The sequence below is a fragment of the Rhinolophus sinicus genome, linkage group LG04 (genome assembly GCF_036562045.2).
Source record: "Rhinolophus sinicus isolate RSC01 linkage group LG04, ASM3656204v1, whole genome shotgun sequence".
Classification (NCBI taxonomy): Eukaryota; Metazoa; Chordata; class Mammalia; order Chiroptera; family Rhinolophidae; genus Rhinolophus; species Rhinolophus sinicus.
Window position 1 is genome coordinate 127,463,904 of NC_133754.1, and position 16,971 is coordinate 127,480,874.

At 33.9% G+C, this 16,971-nt stretch overlaps 1 protein-coding gene across 5 annotated transcripts in view; it reads right to left on the reverse strand.

Annotated features, from left to right (window-relative positions):
- CNTLN (centlein) overlaps positions 1-16,971 on the reverse strand; it is a 263,049-nt gene that overhangs the window by 22,127 nt on the left and 223,951 nt on the right. For all 5 annotated transcript variants that reach the window (XR_012495705.1, XM_074330346.1, XM_019739197.2 and 2 more), the window contains 3 exons: positions 15,860-15,986; positions 14,766-14,903; positions 14,013-14,198 (listed from right to left, as the gene is read on the reverse strand). Coding sequence is in view for 4 of the 5 variants with exons in the window: in XM_074330346.1 (XP_074186447.1) it covers positions 14,013-14,198; positions 14,766-14,903; positions 15,860-15,986 (451 nt within the window). In the remaining variant the exon portion in view is untranslated. The remainder of the gene's footprint in view (positions 1-14,012; positions 14,199-14,765; positions 14,904-15,859; positions 15,987-16,971) is intronic.

Consider the following 16,971-nt stretch of genomic DNA (forward strand, 5'->3'; position numbering starts at 1 on the left):
ATTGGGATCATATAAACTGATTCCAGCTGGCTAATTCTAAATACAAATTTTTGCACTGTAAAACAAACAAACAAAAAACATTAAATTATGCAAATGTCTAACCACTATGTTGTGCACCTACAATTAATATAATATTGAATGTCAACTGGAATTTAAAAATTTTAAAAGAGGGGGAAAAGGTACAGGGGAATAAGAGGTTCAAATATCTAGGTATAAAACAAGTTAAGTCATGGGGATATAACATATAGGCTAGGGAATATAGTCAATAATATTGTGATAGCATAGTATGGTATCAGATGGTTGCTGAACTTATCATGGCGATCACTTATTTAGGTATGTAAATGTTAAATCACTATTGTGTATACCTGAAACATATAAAATTGTATGTTAGATATATTTTAATAAAAATATTTTTTAAAAAAAGAATGATGTCCTATCAGAGAAATGTAAATCAAAACAACAGTCAGATGTCACCTCACACACATTAGGATGGCTACTATCCAAAAAAAAAAAAAAAAAAAAAGGAAAATTAGAAGTGTTGGCAAGAATATGGAGAAATTGGAACCCTTGCACACTGTTGGTGGGATTGTAAAATGGTGACATTTTATTCTGTTCCAATGCTCTATGCATCTATTTCTGTACTAATCATGCTGTTTTATTTACTACAGCTTTATAACATGTTTTGATGTTTGTTAACAAAAATCTTCCTCTCCCTTCCCATTCTTCTTCTTCAGCCATCTTCATTCCCTCTTTCAGTAATTTTTTTGGAATAACTTTGTCAATACCTGGGTCTGCACTGACATTTAGATTGATTTTGGAATGAATTCTCACATTTACATATTGGTTCTTCCCATCCAGAGAAGGAGCACATCTACCCATTTATTTAGTTCTGTTTTATGTCTTTCAGTGTTTTATCGTCTGCTTTATAGGTTTCTTGCATTCCTTGAAAGGTTCACTCCTAGGTATTTAATAGATATTTGTTATTATAAATTGAAATTTTAAAATAGCATTTTAATATATGTTATTACTTGTAAAGGCGACTTTATTTTGTATGTTGACTTGTATGGCACTCATTTCTGAATTATCTGGTTATCTTAATAGTTTGGGATTTTATTCTCTTGGATTTTCTAGGTATATAAACATGTCACTGACAATCAGTTTGACTTTATACATCCTCATAATTATATATTTTTCTTGCTTATTTGCATTTCCTACAACCTGTAGATTAAGTATTAATAGTAGCAATGAAATAGAGATCTATGCCTCATTCCTAAGTGAAATGGAAATTCTTCTAATGTTGCACATAAAAATGATGTTTAATGTAGGTTTCTCAAAGGTATCTTTTATCTCATATATCATATGTGACACAGGTTTGATTACTGTTACAATGGCCACATAAAAAAGTAGTCAAATAAGGTGAAAGTTTATCTCTTTTTTCTTCTGTAAAAGTCTAAGCATAAGCACTTGAAGGTTACATAACAGTTTTATAATGTTAGGAAAACCCAGTTTTCCTTCTGTTTTTGGTCTGCCATTTTTTAAAAATAGGTTTAAAACAGCTTTATTGAGATATAGTCTACATAATTTAAAGTTCACCCACTTAGAGTTATATATTTTTAAGAACTTTTCTATAAAAACAGCTGTCATTTACCTTTTCTTTATAATAACAGGATGAAAAGAGTTCATTCAAATTGGATTTTATGATAAGACTGCTTAAAAACTGTAATTAAAAGTGGTGGAGTTAGAGACTTAGCTTCCTTCTTGCCACAAAGATTAACAATTAACTATCCATGAACACAGACAGCTCTGGGAGAGCTCAGTAGTCCACTTAAGAAACATCAGCAACACAGTGGAATAAGACCCTGAGAATACAGAAGAAGAAAGGAAAGGCACCGCACACAGAAGAAAGGAAAGACAGCTTTATGTCGCCTGCATCATTCCATCTCCCAGGCTGGCACCACTCATCGCCAAGCGGGAACTCCCCAGTTCAAAAGATTTCCCCTCGCTAAGGAAGGGAGAGTGTGGTGAGCAACCAGTTTCCCCAGCTTTCCGGGGCACTGCATGAAGGGCCCACTTCTGTTTCATCTCACCCAAAGACTGGCAAAGCCAAGACATATAGAGATGGCGTGGAACAAGAAAGAAGGGCTAGGCCCACCCATATCAGCCATGCAGCGAGAGCAACCATGGCTCTCAGTGGCCTGCTTTGTGGAGGACCCCAACAGCTTTTGCCCCTGAAGAAACCAATGGCCAGGAGAGCTGCCATGGAACCCCTGCAGATTTTGCATGCCTGAGTCCTGCCCTGTTCCCTGTACCCCGCTGGGCTCCAGGATCTGCACTGAAAGCCAGCCCAGCCTCTGAAGCTGCACAAGTGCAAGTTGCCAGCCTCGACCTCACAGCTGATCCTCGCTGCGTGTGTTTGGGGCTAACCCCTCCAGCACCTGCGTACCACTGGCCTGACTCCTGTCACGGATTTGCAATGACACACAAGTGCCCATGGTAAGACCCAGAGGCCACAGGACTGCAGGCTGACAGGCCTGGCCCCCGAAACTGTTTGAGGGCTGAGATCTGGCCCTTTCTCTTAACACTGGCCTGCACCGCAATGTGAGACCCAACATTAAGCAAAAAATGCCTACACTAAATAAAAAAGATCTCAAATAAACAATATAACTTTACGCCTTAAGAAACTAGAAAAAGAATGAGCTCAAAGTTAGTAGGAGGAAGGAAAACAAACAAAGATCAGAGAGAAAATTAATGAAATAGAGATGAAAAAAAGGACAATAGAAAAGATTAATGAAATTAAGAGCTGGTTTTTTGAAGAGATTAAAAAAAATAGGTAAAACTTTAGCTAGATTTACTATGAGAAAAAAAGAGAACTCAAATAAAGAAAATTAGAAATTAAAGAGAAGACATTACACCTGTTACTGCAGACATACAAAGCATCATAAGAGGCTACTATGGACAATTACACACCAACAAATTGAACAACCTAAAAGAAATGTACAAATTCTTAGAACATACAACCTACCACCTAAGACTGAATCACTAAGAAATAGAAAATCTGCACAGACCCATAATGAGTAAGGAGATTGACTCAGCAATCAAAAACTTCCAAAAACGAAAAGCCAAGGACCTGGTGGCCTCAATGGTAAATTCTACCAAACATTTAAAGAAGAATTAATATCAATTTTTCTCAAATGCTTCCAAAAAAATTGAAGCAGAGAGACAATACTCCCAAACTCATTGTATGAGGCCAGCATTATCCTGATACCAAAGCCAGACAAGGATACGACAAGAGAAAAAAAAAATTACATGCCAATACCTCTGATTAACATAGATGCAAAATTCTCGCCACCCCCACAAAAAACAAACAAACTAGCAAACCAAATTTAACAACACATTAATAGGGTTATACATCATAAACAAGTGGGATTTACCCCTGTATATAAGGATGGGTCAACGAATGCAAATCAATAAATGTGATATATATATATATATATATATATATATATATATATATATATATATATATATATATATAATTCTGCATTAACAGAATGAAGGATAAAAATCATATGATCATCTCAATAGATACAGAAAAAATAATGGACAAAATCCAACATCCTTTCATGATAAAAATTCTCAACAAAATGGGCATAGAAGGAATATACCTCAACATAATAGAGCCCATATATGACAAGTCCACCGCTAACATTATACTCAAGATGAAAAGTTGAAAGCTTCCCCTCTAAGATCAGGAATAAGACAAGGGTACCCACTCCCAGCACTCTTATTCAACAGAATCCTGGGAGTCCTAGCCTGAGCAATTAGGGAAGGAAAAAATAAAAGGCATCCAAATCAGAAAGGAAGAAGTAAAATTGTCTTTCTTTGCTCATGACGTGATTTTACATTTATAGAAAATCCTAAAGACTTCACCTAAAACCTGTTAGAACTAATCAACAAATTCAGTCACGTTGCAGGATACAAAGCATAAAAATTAGTTGTGTTTCTATCCACTACAACAAAACATCTGAAAAAGAAATAAAGAAAACAATTTCATTTATAATAGCACCAAAAGCAATAAAATCTCAGGACTAAATTTAACCAAGGAAGTGAAAGATCGATAAGACATTGATAAAGGAAACTGAAGAAGAAACAAATACATGGAAACATATCCTATGCTTCTGACAGAAGAATTAATATTGTTTAAATGTCCATACAACTCAAGGCCACCTAGAGATTCAATGTATTCCTTATCAAAAGTCCAATGTCACAGAAATAGAACAAACAACCCTAAAATTTGTATGGAACCACAAAAAAAATCCCTGAACAGACAAAGCAATCTTGAAAAAGAACAAAGCTGTAGACATTGTATTTCCTGATTTCAAACTACATACAACTCAATAGCAAAACAACAACAACAACAAAAAACCAAGTAATCCACTTTAAAAATGGGCAAAGGATATGAATAGACATTTTCCCAAAGAACACATACAAATGGCCAACAAGTACATAAAAAGGTGTTCAACCTTGCTAATCATCAGGGAAATGCAAAACAAAATCACAATGGGCTAGCACCTCATACCTGTTACAATGGCTATTACCAACTAGACAAGAGATAACAAATGGTGGCAAGAATGTAGAAAAAAAGGGAATTCTTGTGCACTGTTAATGGAAATGTAAATAGGTACAGCCACTATGGAGAACAATATAGAGGTTCCTCAAAAAAATAAAAATAGAACTACCACATGATACAGCAATCCCATTTCTGGGTGTATATCCAAAGGAAATAAAATCAGGATTCCAAAGAAATATCTGTATTCCCATGTTCATTGCAGCATTATTTACAATAGCCAAGATACGGAAACTACCTAAGTATCTATCCATCAATGGCTGAATGGATAAAGAAAATTTGATATATAGTATAATGAAATAATGTTATTCAGCCATAAAAAAAAAAAAAGAAGGAAATCCTGCCATTTGTGACAACGTGGATGGAGTTAGAGGGTATTATGCTAAGTGAAATAAGTCAGACAGAGAAAGACAAACGCCGTATGATCTCACTTATATGTGGAATCTACAAAAGCTGAACTCATAGAATCAGAGAGTATAATGGTTATTTGCCAGGAGCTGGGGGCACTGGTGGGGTGAGGGAAATGAGATGTTGATCAAAGGGTATAAACTACCAGTTATACGAAGAATATGTTCCAGGGATCTAATACACAGCATTGCGATTATAGTCAACAATACCATATTTTATATTTGAAAATTGCAATGAGACTATATTTACATGACATCACCATAACTACAATAACAAAGTGGTAATTACGTGAGGTGAAGGATGTGTTAACTAACTTTATTATGGTACTCATTTCATAATATATACATGTATCAAATCATTACATTGTACGCCTAAAACTTAAACAATGTTGCATGTCAAGTATATCTCAATAAAGCGGGAAAATAATGAACAGAAAAAAATCGTAAGACTAGATCAGTGCCAAAGTATTAACAATTGTACATATAAAAATAAAATTATAATGCTCCACAAATGTTCTAACTAAAGAAGCAAGAAATTTATATGCCCAAAACATCAAGTACATGTTGATAATTAAATGATTTAAGCTTCAGGCTGAATGTTGTTCTTTGGCTGGTATTTATTTCACAGCTAACAAAAACCATTGAGAAGACAGTATCTGGCATATGACTCTCACATACAAGCCCATTAACAAGCATATATCAGGTCTCAATCAAACTGAGCAAATACTTCTAAAAATTCCCCCTGTGTGTTTTATTCACTTATTAGGGGAATTCAAAGCCTCAACTCTGCCACATATATCCAGCCCAGATGCTCAAAGCACTTGATTTTAGCCCAGGGCAAAATTCTATATTCAAGACTAGATCTAGAACAGATGGCCACTCCACCTCTTTTATAATCTCGTTGTGCCCTATGAATAAATGGAAAGACTAAAGGGAACACAGATTCCACAACAGGGCCAGAACAAACATTATTACTATCAATACTACTACTAATATTTATTAAGTACTTTGGTGTACATGATACCCTAATAAGTTCTACACAGAATGGGTCCTGGTGATCATTAATGTCCCATGTAGGAATTGTGTACATTCTTTATGCTCATTAAAGAATGTGCACAGTTCTAGCCTTCGCAAAGTTCTCAATCTGAGCAGTGATTAAATGTCCAGTACCATTCTTGAAACACATATAAAATCAATTCCTCAAGAATTTAGTGAGCCCTATTATGTGTCAGTACTTTGGAGATAATAAATGACAATGTCCCTGCTCTTGTATTGGGTATAATCTACTTGAAACATAAAGAAAGATAAAAGAGTTCACAGTTACATGCTAAATCATGGGGTACATACAATAAATATTCAGGAGGTAAGTGGGAGCCTTACTATTACTACAATCGCTAACAGCTGACTCTTAGATAGCTGACACTTCTGGTCTAGTGGACAACATATTATTTATCTGTGTTAACTTATTTAAATTCTCACCTCAAGTATGTTCTATTATGACACTCATTCCATAAATGGGGAAACTGAGGTACAGAGGATTAAGTCACTTGCCTGCAATAATATAACTAGTAACTAGTAGAGTAGGGCTCTTTCCTATTCTTTTTTATTATTTTTCTTTACTTTTTTATTTTATTAGTTTCAGGTATACAAAACAACATAATGATTAGACATTTACACCCCTCACAAAGTGATAACCAACAAGCCTACAACCCATCTGACACCTTACGTAGCTGTTACAATACCACTGACTATATTCCCTATGCTGTACTTCACATACCTTGACTACATATATATTTTTAATTGTAGTTGACATTCAATGTTATTTTATAGTAGTTTTAGGTATACAGTGCAATGATTAGACATTATATAATTTAAGAAGTGATTCCCCCCAATTAAGTCTAGTACTCATCTGACACCATACATAGTTTTTACAGCATTATTGACTATATTCTCCATACTGTATTCCACATCCCTGTGACTATTCTGTAGCTACCAATTCGTACTTCTTAATCCCTTCACCTCTTTCACCTATGCCCCAAACCCCCTGCCATCTAGCAACCATCAGTTTTTGTTCTCTGTATCTATGAGTCTATTTCTGTTTTGCTTGTTCATCTATTCTGTTATTTAGATTCCATAAGCGAGAATGTGTGGTATTTGTCTTTCTCAGTCTGACTTATTTCACTTAGCATAATATCGTCTAGGTCCATCCATGTTGTTGCAAATAGTAAGATTTCATTCTTTTTTATGGCAGAGTAATATTCCATTGTATAAATGCACCACAATCTCTTTATCCAATAATTTATTGATGGGCATTTTGGTTGTTTACATATGTTGGCTATTGTGAATAGTGCTGCAGTAAACATAGGGGTGCTGCATATTTTTTGAATTAATGTTTTAGATTTATTTGGATAAATACCCAGGAGTGGAATTGCTGGGTCATAAGGTAGTTATATCTTTAAATTTTTCAGGAATCCCCATACTGTTTTCCATAGTGGCAGTTCACAGTCCCACCAAGAGTGGGACTCCCTTTTCTCCACATCCTCTCCAAAATTTGTTGTTTGTTGGTTTATTGAAGATAGCCCTTTTGACAGGAGTGAGGTGGTATCTCATTGTGGTTTTAATTTGCATTTCTCTGATGATTAGTGACATTGAATGTCTTTTCATATGTCTATTGGCCATCTGTATGTCCTTTTGGAGAAATGTCTATTCAGGTCCTCTGCCCATTTTTTAACTGGATTGCTTTTTTTTTTTTTTTTTTTTTTGGTATTGAGTTGTATGAGTTTTTTAAATAAATTTTGGATATTAACCCATTATCAGATGTATTATTGACAAATATCTTCCCTATTCAGTAGGATGTCTTTTTATTTTGATAATCATTTCCTTTGCTGTGAAAAAACTTTTTAGTTTGATATAGTCCCATCTGTTTATATTTCCTTTTGTTTTCTTGCCCTAGGAGATATGTCAGTAAAAATATTACCAAGGGTAATACGTCTGAGAGTTTACTTCCTATATTTTCATCTCTGAGTTTTACAGGTTTGGGTCTTATATTTAAGTCTCTAATCCATCCTGAGTTTATTCTTGCATATGGCATAAGAAGGTGGTCCAGCTTCATTTTTTTTTTTTTTTTTGCATGTATCTGTACAAGTTTCCCAGCATCATTTATTGAATAGACTGTCTTTACCTCAATGTAAATTCTTGCTTCCTTTGTCATAGATTTAATGACCATATAGACATGAGTTTATTTCTGGATTCTCTATTCTCTTCCATTTTTCTATTGTCTGTTTTTATGCCAATATCATGTTGTTTTGATAACTATGGTCTTGCAGTATAATTTGATATCAGGTAGTGTGATAACTCCATCTTTGTTCTTTTTTCTCAGGATTGGCATGGTCATTCAGGGTTTTTTATGGTTCCATATAAATTTTAGGATTATTTGTTCTAATTCTATGAAAAATGCCATTGGCATTTTGATAGGGATTGCACTGAAGTTATAGATTGCTTTGGTAGTATGAACATTTTAACTATATTAATTCTTCCTATCCATGAGCATGGTATATATTTCCATTTATTTGTATCTTCTTTGATTTATCTCTTCAATATCTTACAGTTTTCTAGTACAGGCCTTTTACTTCATTAAGTTTATTCCTAAGTATTTTATTTTTTTTGATGTAATTGTAAATGAGATTGTTCTCTTAATTTCTCTTTCTGATAGTTTGCTATGGGTATATAAAAACACAACCGATTTCTGAATATTAATTTTGTATCCTGCTACTTGACTAAATTCATTAATCAGTTCTAATAGTTTTTTGATGGAATCTTTTGGATTCTCTATATATAATATCATGTCATCTGCAAATAATGACAATTTTACCTCTTCCTTCCCATTTCTACGCCTTTTATTTCTTTTTCTTGTCTGATTGCTCTGGCTAGAATTTCCAGTTGTATGTTGAATAAAAGTGGTGAAAGTGGACATCATTATCTTGCTCCTGATCTTAAGGGGAATGCTTTTAGTTTTTTTCCATTGAGTATAATATTAGTTGTAGGTTTGTCATATATGGCCTTTATTATGTTGAGATATATTCCCTCTATCACCACTCTGCTGAGAGTTGTTATAATAAATGGATGCTGGATTCTGTCAAATGCTTTTTCTGTATCAATTGATATGACCATATGATTTTTATTTTTCATTTTGTTTATTTGGTGTATCACATTAATTTATTTGTGAATATTGAACCAATCTTGCATACCAGGAATGAATCCCACTTGGTCATGGTGTATGATCTTTTTAACATATTGCTGGATTTGGTTTGCTAATATTTTGTTGAGGACTTTTGCATCTATGTTCTTTAGGGATATTGGCCTATCGTTTTCTTTTTTTTTTTTTTTGTAAAGTCTTTGTCTGGTTTTGGAATTAGGCTAATGGTGGCCTTGTAAAATGAGCATGGGAGATTTCTCTCCTCTTGGGTTTTTTGGAATAGTCTGAGGAGAATAGGTGTATATCTTTTTTGAATGTTTAGCAAAATGCACCTGTGAAGTCATCTGGTCCAGAACTTTTGCTTGTTAGGAGCTTGTTAATTACTGATTTGATATCATGGTAGTAATTAGTCTTTCCAGATTTTCTGTTTCTTCCTGATTCAGCCTGGGGAGATTGTATGCTTCTAGGAATTTATCCTTTATTTCCAGATTGTCCAATTTGCTGGCACATAGTTTGTTCATAGTATTTTCCTAATTTTTTTTTTCTTTTTTTTTTTGTATTTCTGTGATATCTGTTGTCACTTCTCTTTCATTTCTGATTTTATTTATTTGGGTCGTCTCTTTTTTTCTGGATGAGTCTGGTTAAAAGTTTGTCAATTTTGTTTATCTTTTCAAAAAACCAGCTCTTGGTTTAATTGATATTTCATATTGTATTTTTAGTCTCTATTTTGTTTATTTCTGCTCTGATCTTTATTATTTCATTCCTTGTACTAATTTTGGGCTTTGTTTGCTGTTTTTTTATCTAGTTTCCTTAGGTATAGGGTTAGACTGAGATTTTTCTTATTTCTTTAGGTAGACCTGCATTGCTATGAATTTCCCTCTTAGGACTGCTTTCACTGTGTCCCATAGTTTTGGGGTTGTTGTGTTTTCATTTTCGCTTGTCCCAAGGTATCTTTTGATTCCTTCTTGATCTCATTGTTGACCTATTCATTATTTAGTAGCATGTTATTTAGCCTCCATGTGTTTGTGTTTTTTAGGGTTTTTTTTCTTGTTATTGATTTCTAGTTTCATACCATTGTAGTCAGAGAAGATGCTTGATATAATTTCAATCTTAAATTTATAGAGACTTATTTTGTGGCCTAACATGTGCCCTGGAAAATGTTCGATGTGCACTTGAAAAGAATGTATACTCTGCTGCTTTGGGGTGAAATGCTCTAAAAATATCAATTAAATCCATCTGGCCTACTGTGTAATTTAAGGCTGATGTTTCCATGTTGATTTTCTGTCCAGAAGATCTGTCCATTGGTGTCAGTAGGGTGTTAAAGTCCCCTATTATGATTGTGTTACTGTTGATCTTTGCCTTTTTGTCAGTCAATATTTGCTTTATATGTTTAGGTGCTCCTATGTTGGGTACATAAATGTTTACTAGGGTGATATCCTCTTGTTGGATTAATCCCTTTATTATTATGTAATGTCCTTGTTTGTCTCATTATAGTATTCATTTTAAAGTCTATTTTGTGCAATATAAATATGGCTACACCAATTTTTTTTCTCATTTCCATATGCATTAAAAACATCTTTTTTTCATCCCTTTACTTTCAGTCTGTGTGTGTCTTTCAATCTGAGGTTGGTCTCTTGTGGACAGCATATGCATGGGTCTTGTTTTCTTATCCATTCAGCTACCCTATGTATTTTGATTGGAATGTTTAATCCATTCAAGTAAAAGTGATTATTGGTAGGCACATAGTCATTGGTATTTTTTATTATTCATGTTTTTTATCTTCGTTTGTTTGTTTTCTCCTTTATTCTGCTTAAGGAAATCCTTTTAACATTTCTTGTGATACTGGCATTGTGGTAATGAGTTCCTTTTTCTTCTCTGGGAAGCTGTTTATCTCGCCTTCAATTTTAAGTAATAGCTTTGCGGGGTAGAATAGTTTTGGTTGTAGGCTTTTGTTTTACATTACTTTGAATATTTCCTATCACTCCCTTCTGGCCTGCTAAGTTCCTGTTGGGAAATCTGCTGATAATCTTATGACAGCTCCCTTGTAAGTAACTACTTGTCTTTCTCTTGCTGCCTTTAAGATTCTTTCTTTGTTTTTAATCTTTGCCATTTTAAATATGATGTGTCTTGGTGTGAGCCTGTTTGGGTTCATCTTGTTTGAGACTCTCTGCACTTCCTGGACTTGTATGTCTATTTCTTTGCCAGGTTAGGGAAGTTTTCAGTCATTATTCTTCAATTAGGTTCTTGATCTTTTGCTCCCTCTCTTCTCCTTCTGGTACTCCTATGATGTGAATGTTGTCATGCTTAATTTTGTTCCACAGATCCATAAAACTTAATTCGTTTTTTAAAAATTATGTTTTCTTTTTTTTCAGATTGGGTGTTTTCTGCTACCTTGTCTTCTAAATTACTGATTCAATGCTCTGCTTCATCTAATCTGTTGTTGATTCCTTTTGGTGTAGTCTTCATTTCAGTTATTGCATTGTTGTTGAGAGTGCCCTTTGTGATGCTGCTTAGGTGGGCAGGGCAGGGTACCAGGGAGTCACAAGGTTTAGCCAGTGGTTTTCACAAAGTTAATGCAAATTCAGTTTTTACACCAGTTCCTGGCCTGTGACCACTTTGCAAAGCACCCTGAGAACATCGTAGCAGCCACTACTTGCCTTGGGATCACAAATCTCAGAAAGCCACCCAAGAGACGCTGTGGCACAGGTTTTGGGTCACAGCCTAACACGAAAATTTCCCCAGGATGCTGTGGTCCATCCACTGCTGTAAAAGGCTTGTGGGGCAGGGCCGGCCACACAGGTGCTGGGAGTGACCCTGTCAATGCAGCTAGGTGGGCAGGGTGGGGTTCCAGGGAGCTGGTGGGTTTTACAAAGTTAATGCAGTTGTGGTTGTTACCACTTTGCAAAAATGCCCTGAGAACACCACAGCCAGCCACTGCTTACCTTAGGCCCGCAGATCCCTGAGAATGGCCTAAGAGAGGCTGTGGCACAGGTTTTGGGTCACTGTCCACCACCAAAAGTTCCTCTTTCAGCAGCCCAAAGCGGACTTCCAGAAATGCTTCATAAAGTGGCAAGGAAAATGGCATAAGTGTGTTCGAGGCGAGGGGAAGTATTTTGAGGGAGATTAATGAGAATGTATCTTTTACTGTAAAACATTTTTTTAGATTTCAACATTCACCGCATTTTTAAATCATACCTCGTATAAATAACATCGATACCTAAGGGGATAAGGGAACTTGAAAATATTTTACTATATGTTGACCAGAGGACCTTCTCTACTACTGAGGGCTTAAGAGATGCCAAGCTACTGACCTATCTAGAGAGAGAAAAACCAAAGAATAGAAAGAAAAATCCTGATTTGAGAGAACTAACATATTAATACATATGAAATTATATACCTTAATATACTATACATATAGTACATTATATATACTATTATATACTATATGTATATAGTATATATATATATGCAGCAAATCTAATTGTGTGCTTCAAATGACAGTGGGGTTATTTGGGAAAGGAGATACTAAGTAGTGATGCTATTTTATTCCATAGGAAGACATTGAAACCTTCATTTTATAAAGATACATAAATTGAAAATATTTTATATGTTGACATAAATTTCTACTGCTATGATATGCTAGTTTTTAATAATGCAGGCCTTTTGAAGGAAAAAGTAGTATGAGGAACTTAATTTCATCCAAGATTGGTTAAAAAAAGAACAGAACGTTGTGATTTTGGAAGGAAAGGGATAAAGAAGCACTCTCCCACTATAGTCAAACTGTTTCATACTTATTTTTAAATGCCAAAGGACTATTATTAAAATTTCCCATTCCTAATGGAAAATTTGATTAGTGTTCGTTATTGAATGCTGATTTTTTACAAGGCCCTAGTACACACTGTGGAGGCAGAGATTAATAAAACATGTCCTTGACTTTAAGGAACGCAGAATCTATCTGGTGGCAACAGATCTGTTATCTAAGTATAATGAAAGTCAAAATAAAAGGTACTAAAGAGGTGCAAACAACTCACAGTGGGATTAAAACAGGTGGAGCAATCAAGCAGATTCCCAGCTCTCAGGACACTGTTTCTCTGAAAGCAGAGCTGCTCCTCCTAGGTTTTTCCAGAGGGTTAAAGGAGAAATACTACCTGTATGGGGTGCAAGTACAGATTGGAGGTCCAGAACCTCCTCATAAAGGCTTTCAAACAAACCACCTGTTTAAACCTGTATCCACCCCGCCCCCATCACCCTCCACTCTGGGGGTTCCTGGTGGAGTCAACTCCTGAGCCTTAATGAGGTTCTTCTGCAGTCAGAGAACTTCTAGATGGGCTCCCTTTGCAGGCACTTGGGCTTGTCCTCCTTTTGTTCTTCTGTGGCACCTGCCATTCTTCTATCCATTCCATGTCCTGACAGGTTGTGGATTGGGGTTCAGATGTTTCCTCGCTTTAATGAACAAGTCTCTGTTTGTTCTTCCTTGGATGATTTTAAATTACTTAATTCTTTCATCTTAAAACCTGCCTTGATTACGTGACCACTACAAATTCATAACTAAGTTGACATTAAGAAAATAATTAATGATAGAGTGAAAAATTTTAAACTCAAGCTATAAAAGGAAATCTTTTATAGAGACATTTTGAATAATATGGCATGGAGGGTAGGAGAAGAGGCTTTGTGGTTTAGGAACACAGATAGAAGCGTCACAGTATTCCCCAAATCATCTGAAGGAGGCCACGCCCACTCTGCTGGAAGTAAAGTACAAGCAAAAGGCACCAATAATTCAAACCTTCACAAATATGGTGAACTCTTCCACTTTCTCATTGGCTAGCATCAACTTCTTCTGTGCGCTTCCTAGGGCCTGCTCACTTTGCAATGCCAATCCTTGAAGATGCTTGGATGCTGCTGTTTCAATTTCTGCCATTGCAGATTCAGTCTCATTGATTTTTGATACTAGGAGAGAAAGCTTGAGATCCTGCAGAAGACCAATAGTCATAGAACAAAAATATTTCCTAAACAGATTTAGAAGAGTTAGTTATACATGTCAGATAAAGAAAGGGTTTCATGACTCTCTCTATATATGTATTTATTTTTACTTGGGTAAAATTGATGGTGGTTTTTCTGGAGCACATATTCTTACATGTTTATCATCAAAATTAGTTCATGTTTTTAAAAAATTGCAAGTCATTAAAGACATAGTAGCTATTTCAGAGCAAAAGAGCTCAAATACCAAATGAAAATATTTGATTAGTTTTATAAGTTTAGGTGGACCTAAAAAATTTATATCTACTTGTGGCAGTTTAACAATAGTTTTCATACATAAGAAATTATCAAGACACAACATCTGTTCCTTTAATATAGCACTACCTCTAATGCTAAACAAGTTCTTAGTGTTTCATGTAGAGATAAAAAGCGTTCTTTGCAGTTATCTGAAACATTTAAGTACCTTATAACAGTTTTGGGGAGAAAAAAATTACAACTTTAAAAATAAAAAAGACATTGTTATATTCTCTCTCTAAGATGAAGTGTCCTAAAAGCATACCTTTTTTTCTAATTCCTCTTTAGTTTTCTGATACATCTGTTCATACTGAGACTTCTCTTTATGGGCGACACTAAGTCTTTGCTTTAGTGAATCAATTGATACCTTTTTATTGAGACACTCTTCAGTTAATGTCTTCACCTACAGTGAAAGCATAAAGGTAATTATTGGTAAAGACATTCGAGTAGTATACTGTATTTGTTTAAACAGAAACCAAATGAATACATTAAGAAATCTAATTCGATTTATTTCCTCATAAATGATGTCAATTTCAAGAACAAGTAAAAATATTATGATGAGACTAACAGTTCTTCAATCAACAGCAAAACCAAAACTTGCACAAAACAAAGTATGAATACTGGTGTGTGTCTCTCACCTAATAATACAACATTAATTTTAACTAATTAATTTTAAGCTCTCTCTAGAGTAGGCAACATTTAGTGAATGCCAAAGCATAAGCTGCTTTATGAGTTGTGCAAACGGCATCTTTTAAAAAAAATCCCTTAGTCAGCAAGTTGCTGATTTCTACTTTGGAGTCAGATATTATACAACTACTTTATTTTATTATATATTTTTATCTTTCCATTACATTTGACATTCAATATTATATTAATTTCAGGTGTACAGCATACTGGTTAGACACTTATATAATTTAGGAAGTCTTCCTAAGTACACCAAATTATGTGTATACAAGGAAAAGTATAGCTTAAAAACATGTGGCAATAAACTTTTTAAAAACTTTTCAAAGTTATTGGTTACTCATTTTTTTCATTTAAAATCATATGCTTGATTCTATCATTAAAGTTATAGTTAAAATAAAACAAAATGCTGAATAAAGCGGAATTCTGTACCCCAGAAATATTCAGGATTTAAAAAATTAAACTTCATTATCTTCTCACGGTATGTTTACAAATATAAAAAGAATGTGTGCTATATTATGTATGAGATTTTGGAGTCTTGAATTTGAAAACAAATACTGTATTTTCAGAGCAAATAATATAATTATGTAATAGTACCCATATAATCTATGAATATTTTCAATAATTTTATTAAGATTGAATTTTTTTTTTAGAGTCAGGGAACATAAAAATTGATACCTTTTTTTCAAGATTTTCTAACATTTCATTAATACTCTCATTACTTTCCGAATTTACTTTCTGTCGAAATTTCAAATCCTCTATCAAATGTCTTTTCATGGTTATATCTCTCTCCATTCGAGACATCCTTTAAATTGAAAAAAGGCATTTTATCAAAAGTGATGTTAATAGAATATACTTTAACAGTGATGATATCTTATATATTATCTCATGTCATACCTACTGTTAATTTTTAAATGCTGTCTGATATTAATGAAATTGCAAATTAATAAAATATTTGCATGGGATAAATATTATTCTATTAATATTTTGAATACTAGTAAAATCTATAATCCAATTGTGGCTTGTTAATTATAGTATTATATATGCATTAAAACAAAAAACTGAGAAAGATTAATTAAATTTATGAAGTCAAAATTATTATATTTAAGTTACATTCTTGCATTGCTAAGAAAAATCAAAGTGATATTTAGAAATCATCAAAAAGCGTAACACTGGTAAGAAATAATTCTATACTTTACTAAACAAAAGTAAAATCTTCTAATATCATGTAAAGACACTAAAATTTGGTATGATATCTTCTACTTTAATGTGATATGAGACTGAACTGTCTTATTTGGCTTAAGTTGATAACACGTTAAGTATAAAATGGTAGATGCAGTGACAACTACTACTATTACTACTATAATAAGAACAATAGCCTACACTTATTGAGTACTTATATGCTATCCACGTTATAAGTGCTTTATGTGTATAACTTATTTAATCCTCATAAGAACTTTATGAGTTAATACTATTAAATGGAGGTACAGAGTTAACAAGTAGAACAGCCAGAATTTGAAGAACATTTCTCTAGAGCCCTCACAGTTAAACAATAAGCAAGACTGCCTCTTAATAGATAAATAGACTTCAAGATATTCTGTTTAAAAATTAACTAACCTTTTTGTCTAATAATTTTATCTATTAATATCACTTTTAAGTGATATTAATGTATAACATGGTACAGTATACATGTATGTGAAATATATATTAAATTATCAATGACAGACTGGAATTCGATCTGAACATGTTACGACCTCTAAGCTCTAGTATATTTACAAAAGATATAGAAA